Source organism: Tetrao urogallus, assembly GCF_951394365.1.
Source record: "Tetrao urogallus genome assembly, chromosome: 4".
Taxonomy (NCBI): domain Eukaryota; kingdom Metazoa; phylum Chordata; class Aves; order Galliformes; family Phasianidae; genus Tetrao; species Tetrao urogallus.
In genome coordinates, this window is record NC_136817.1 from 38,143,385 (window position 1) to 38,149,384 (window position 6,000).

The following is a 6,000-nucleotide window of genomic DNA, read 5'->3' on the forward strand; positions in this document are numbered from 1 at the left end:
ACCACCTTAAGCCATTGTCACTTCTGGAGTCATGAACCTCTCTTTAGGGAAGCCACTGTACCACGAAATTACTCCTGCTGCAATTAAGAATGAGTGTGTATGTGCCATGTGCACCCACTCCAAGGAGAGCTCTGCAGTTGTTGCTTAACAGAAAGACAGGAAGAGTCACATGCATGCCATCACTAGGACAGCAAAGTGTGACTGTGCCATCCCCACAGGGCAAATACTCTTCTGCTCTCTTTTCAGTCCAGATTAAGTCCGTGGGCATCCATTCTGAGTCACCTGCAGTTAAATCAATGTCTGCCTGTTGCTTGAGCCAGTGCTCCTCCTATCTGAGTATGTGCTTGTGAGTTCTTGGCTTTAAAACTTCAATAATATATGATATTTTAGAAAAGCAGTACAATTTCTTTACAGACGAAGGCCCATAGTTGCAGTTGTTTGATTTCCTAATTCAAGACTTTCTCCTTTTTTGCGATTTTAATGTCAGCTCTGAAATATTTGCGAATGGGAGAAATATGTAACTGGTTGTGTATTGTTAACAACTCTTCCACCCGATCTTCCTCCACCCGGTTTTGCCACCACCCGAAACACAGGAGGCAAGCAGCAGCCTGCCCTGGCCAAGTTGAGGAGTTCAGTGCCTCAGGAAGTGATTTGATCGCATTGCTGTGAAAATCTCCTGTCTTCTTGAGAACAAGAAATGCAGCTCCTAGGAAAGCAGAGCATATGTGAAACACTGGAGGGAAGGCATGGAGCAAGTTGCACCCAGTTTCAAAACTCCTTCAGCAGGCTTGGGCACTCTCTGCCAGGTGGAAGGGACCGATGCCAGAAAGATGTGAGAAAAACGTGCACAGACAGCACTTCTGGGAGGGAAAATCCTGTGGAGGAACCACACTTCAGGCTGTGGGGACATCTGAAGGGCTGCACTTTCCCTTCTATGTGAAGGGATGGATGAGTCTAAAATCTGTATGTGAGGAACTACCACTGCTGTCTTGCCTAGTGGTGGGAATGTATGCAAAACATTGGGTGTTGGGAAGCCTAGGCTTACCTAAATACCTTCTGTAAACCTGTACCACAGCAGGATGAGTTTTTTGTTTGCATGCAGAACAGGAGGACTTGTCTGGCAGTGGAACCCATGAACAAATACCACCATTCAAATAGCAGCTAATATTAGTAGCTTCTATGGAGAACAGGGCAGTGTTGACCCATTGTCTGAATTTTCTGAAGTGCAGTCAAACCTCGCTCAAAAAAATGGAAAAGCGCAGGAGCATAACTTGCAGTGGGCGAGGGTGGGCAAAGGGCAGTGCTGCTGCTAACAGCAGGCAAGTGGGACTGGCTACATTAATGCTGTAGATTTGGAAATCTAAGTACTTCATACAAATAATATAAAAATGTTTATCAAGAGCTTGGCAGATTTACTTGAACCATCCAGTCTGACCAAGGAAGACAGGTAGGACAGGGCCACAGAGAAGCTAGAGGGGAGATAAGGTGTACCTGGGTAGAAGCACAGGGATGTGTGATATGAAGATGTACTCAACCCCAGAGGAATTTGGGCCTTTCTTTGCTCCAGTTTTCTGAGAGGTGCTTGTTTCACTCCATATTCGTCATGGCTTTTGAAGGCCCACCAAGTGACAGTATTAAACGTTAAATGGCAAGTGTGATCTTGTCAAGCAATTACTTCTGCAAAGTGCCTCACTGCTGAGACAGAATCTCCTTCCATTAGCTGGATGTCTTCTGTTATCTAAACCTATCTCCTCTGTAATTAGACTAATTAGTATGATTTCAAATTTCATGATGTTTCTCATTTACAGAATAGTTACCTTGCACCTCACTGACGACATGAGAGTGAATCTGTGCTGTTTACAACAATTCAACCAGTCAGTTCTTCTGTTAGCAATGACCTGTTAAGAGATGAAGTCAACATATGCACCAAACCATCAGCCCTGACCACAACATCCCACTGCAATCTGTGCACCCTGCCTGTTTTCTTCACTGCTCAGAACTCCCATGGATGTAACACGTACAGGGAGAGACAAGAGAAAACTCAGGAAATCAGAGGAGGGAGTTGTTCCTGGTTATATTGATGGCAGCTCTTTATTAACTTGTGTCTTGTAATATTCTAGCCACCAGCTAGAATCAAAACTCTGCATGTTGTTTTCAGTGGAATTAGGGGTCTCCAACTGTACCTGAAAACAGAAGACTCCTTGCTGTAGTAATGAAATAAAAAACATTGATGTTACCTTTCCAGACTTTCATCAGGGAATACTACTGCAGTCCACTTTGCAAATATGAGTTCAGAATACCTTCCTAGAAGCCAGAAGAGTTATCCAACTTTAAGGCTGTCTCAAGCTCATTTTTTTTCAGCACATCTATGGCATTTTTTTCCTCATAATGAATTGAAGTGACCACATGTAGATGCCAAGTATATACTCAACTTTCTTCATTTTTCTCTTTTTGTTTTAAAGTATATTCGGTGCTGTTCGAACTGCTCCTTACATGCTGTACATTTTGATGACCAAAGGCCTGAAGCAGTCAGTGTGTGACCAGAGTTTTTACATTGGACCTGTCAGCAAATTCTGGGCATATGCATTTGTGCTAAGCAAAGCACCTGAACTAGGTGAGTACCCTGTCTTCCTATTTCTCTCCAGAGCAGAACGAAGAGAGCATTCTCTCTAAATGACATCAAGTTCAGTGCTGTTCTTTCTCCTCTGCCTCTCTGCCAATTTTTCTGAAAAGGAGCTGGGCCTTTGTCGTTGTTTCAAAACTGCTTTTTTTGCAATTAATTTGGCAGAGCATAAAGGCCTTATACTGGTTGCTCTAGTCATAGTGGACAATCTCATTTATTTATATACACCTCAGACTGTCCAGATGGAGGTCTCCAAAGTATGCCTCATTTAGAAACATCTTCAAAGCTGAAACTACAGCTCAGCTTTCTGAGCTTTCTTCTAGCTTTTGTCAGCACATCTGTGATGACGCTAGTTTCAGGTAACAGAACAGGTAGGTCCAAGTCCTCAACTAAGCTCCAGTGTATTTAAAGGACCGGAGTCTGCCTCATCACCAACCTGCCCATTAATTTATGTAGCCTATCTGCCAGCCATAGATTTTAGCTAACAACAGCTGGACATCAGCTATGGATTCACAGTTGTGAGGCATCCTGTAAGTGGCAAAAGGCTTACCTGTTCCGCTTTAGAGCTCCTGCTGTTACACATTGTCTTCATCTGCGAGTGGCCACTGCTCAAGGGTATTTGGCATCCTGACACAGTAAGAGCTGTAGGTAGAATGAAAACCAGGAAAAGCTAATAAGAGGTCTCCATTAGGAAACATCAGTTAGAGTTGTAGTTCTAGAGATGTTTTTTTTTTTCATGTCTACAACAATTTGCCAGGAACACACTGCCACCCTTCCAATATCCAAGCTTGCCAATCAAGCACTCTTCATGTGCTTTGTATTTTTGTTTGTTACCCCACGTCTTCCAGCAGCAGGAGATACAAGTCCAGTGTTGCTCTTAGCTGGGGTCTCATGCTTTGCAAGTTCATGCAGAAGATCTGTACATCCAGGTTCATCCCCAAGGGACCAGTATACTTCATGAACATGATACAGATGTTGAGAAAAAATCCCTTGGTATTCCCTTCATCACTACTAGGCCTGGCTAATCACTTCTGAAGTAGTTAGTGATTGCAGACAAATCTGAGTAGCATCACTGGCAGCCACCCACCCTGTGGATATTGGTGTGAGGCTGGGCTAGAGCCGTTGTGTTGGCAAGAAGCTACCTCCATTCTGCAGCATTCATCCCTAAATGTATGTGTGGGCATACAATTATGACCAGTAATATGCTTCTGAATGCTGAAAGCTATCTTTAGATAGAAGCCAGTTTCCCACAACATCCCTGGCTTTTTAAATCCCAAATCCAGTGTGATGCGGCTTTTTATAAATGGCTGTCTCTCCAGTGATTTATTTGTAATGATACTTATGATATGCATGCCAAAGCCAACTTAACATCCCATCTGTGTGTGTTCTGATCCCACAGCTTATTAGTGTAAGAGAGGATTGTTTTAACAGGAAGAAGACAGTGATTCAGCAGCCTTCCAGCTTTCCTTTAGGAGGATGCCTTTGCCAAACCTCAAAGGGCTGCAGAATTCACTGTGTTCAGGTGTGCAGCAAAATAAGTCTTTACCTTTCAGTAGACAATTTGATTCAGCAAATTACAGGATAGCAATTCATCAGCATAAACACTGGGAGCGACAGGCACCATTTATTTTGCTGTGTCAGAATCTTTTTGGTTTCCTGCTGCTTAAATTACTGCAAAACCACTGAAATCTCATTTGGTTAAAACTGGAGGACGTCAGCTCGAACTACACATCAACAATAAATTGGTCATATGATTACTTATTGAAATGTGAGTCAACATCTTGTAGCTAATGAGATAAACAGAAGTATTATGGCTTATTGGAGACCTTGTGCAGATGGTGCAGTTTCAGTTCCAGCCCTCACTGATACTCTTATTTGGATTTTCAGGGATATATATGTAGAAATAAGGCCCCTGATTCAAATCTCAAGGTACCTGTTTGGAAACACTGTCTATAACAATAGCACATAAGTAGATACATATATATTCATTGTATCTAATTATGTATAGGTTAGATCTAATTGGGATGCTCAGAGCAATCACAAGAAGCAGAAGAAAGAAAAAGGCAGGAATGAGGAATAAAATTTGCTTTTCTAAAACAGTAACATGAATTTACAGAGAGAATATTCATTTCAACATAAACCAAATTTCTTTCTAAAAGCTTTTTTTTTTTTTTTTTTCAGACAATTACATACCTTCAGTAACGTACACAATAGCTTTTGCATAATAACATTTAATTAGAGCCAGTTGCAGGTAGACATTCAAACCACTGTGCTGTAGATTTTCTGCTCTCTGCTTTTTTCTTGTAGTCACAGTGCACAATGGACAGCCTGACAGTCGGAGGTGGTGCATGTATGTCCACCTGCCTCACTTCAGGCTTTTACATGTTATGTTTACAGCAAAGACCTATGGAGTATTCAAACAGGGGATGTCCAGTCAACAAAAAGGGGATTCTTGGGTTTTCCAAAAAGCACCAAGATACGAGACCCAAGCTGGCGTTCGGATCTGACAAGCTCTGAGTTCAGTTGCTGAGGTGCTCTTTCATGCTCCAAAAGCATATACTCTAGCAGGAGGAATGGGAAGAGAGCATTGCAGAATTCAGTAACTGTGTTTGATGTGTTTCTCATTTCCTCCCCTCCCTTTTTTTTTCTTTTCTGTTTTTTCTTTTTGTTACAGGAGATACAATATTCATTATTCTTAGAAAACAGAAGCTCATCTTCTTACACTGGTACCATCACATTACTGTGTTACTTTATTCTTGGTATTCCTACAAGGACATGGTGGCTGGCGGTGGCTGGTTTATGACCATGAACTATGGAGTGCACGCTGTTATGTACTCTTACTATGCCTTGCGGGCTGCTGGCTTCAGAGTCTCACGCAAGTTTGCCATGTTCATCACCTTGTCGCAGATCACCCAGATGTTGGTCGGCTGTGTAATCAACTACCTGGTCTTCTCCTGGATGCAGCATGGCCAGTGCCATTCCCATGTGCAGAACATCATCTGGTCCTCTCTCATGTACCTCAGCTACTTTGTGCTCTTCTGCCATTTTTTCTTTGAGGCCTATATTGGCAAAACCACAAAAGCAAAGAAGGTTGACTAGTGGTGAGAATGAGACAGAAGCCATAGCTCAGGGTCATCAAGAAAAACAAAATTATAAGAAAAGAAAATGGCACAAGGAAACACATATATGTATGGTGCAGCTAAAACTTGGCAGCTTAGGGAAAGTTAGCTTGGTTTAACCCAGTAAGTTTATGATCCTATCATGGTGAGGACTCACTGCAATTTACTCTAATTCAAAGGACTGCTGATGAAAGACTCCTTCCTTCTTGTACCTGCCTGCTCCAGAAAAGAAAGAAGAAAAGGAGAAACGGAAAAAAA

The 6,000-nt window shown here is 42.2% G+C and overlaps 1 protein-coding gene across 1 annotated transcript in view; it reads left to right on the top strand.

Moving 5' to 3' along the window:
* ELOVL6 (ELOVL fatty acid elongase 6) overlaps positions 1-5,722 on the top strand; it is a gene marked incomplete at both ends in the record, with an annotated part of 63,228 nt that extends 57,506 nt beyond the window's left edge. Inside the window, 2 exons of the mRNA XM_079535063.1 lie at positions 2,463-2,614; positions 5,298-5,722. Coding sequence (XP_079391189.1) covers positions 2,463-2,614; positions 5,298-5,722 — 577 coding nt within the window. The remainder of the gene's footprint in view (positions 1-2,462; positions 2,615-5,297) is intronic.
* Positions 5,723-6,000: the final 278 nt, after the last annotated feature.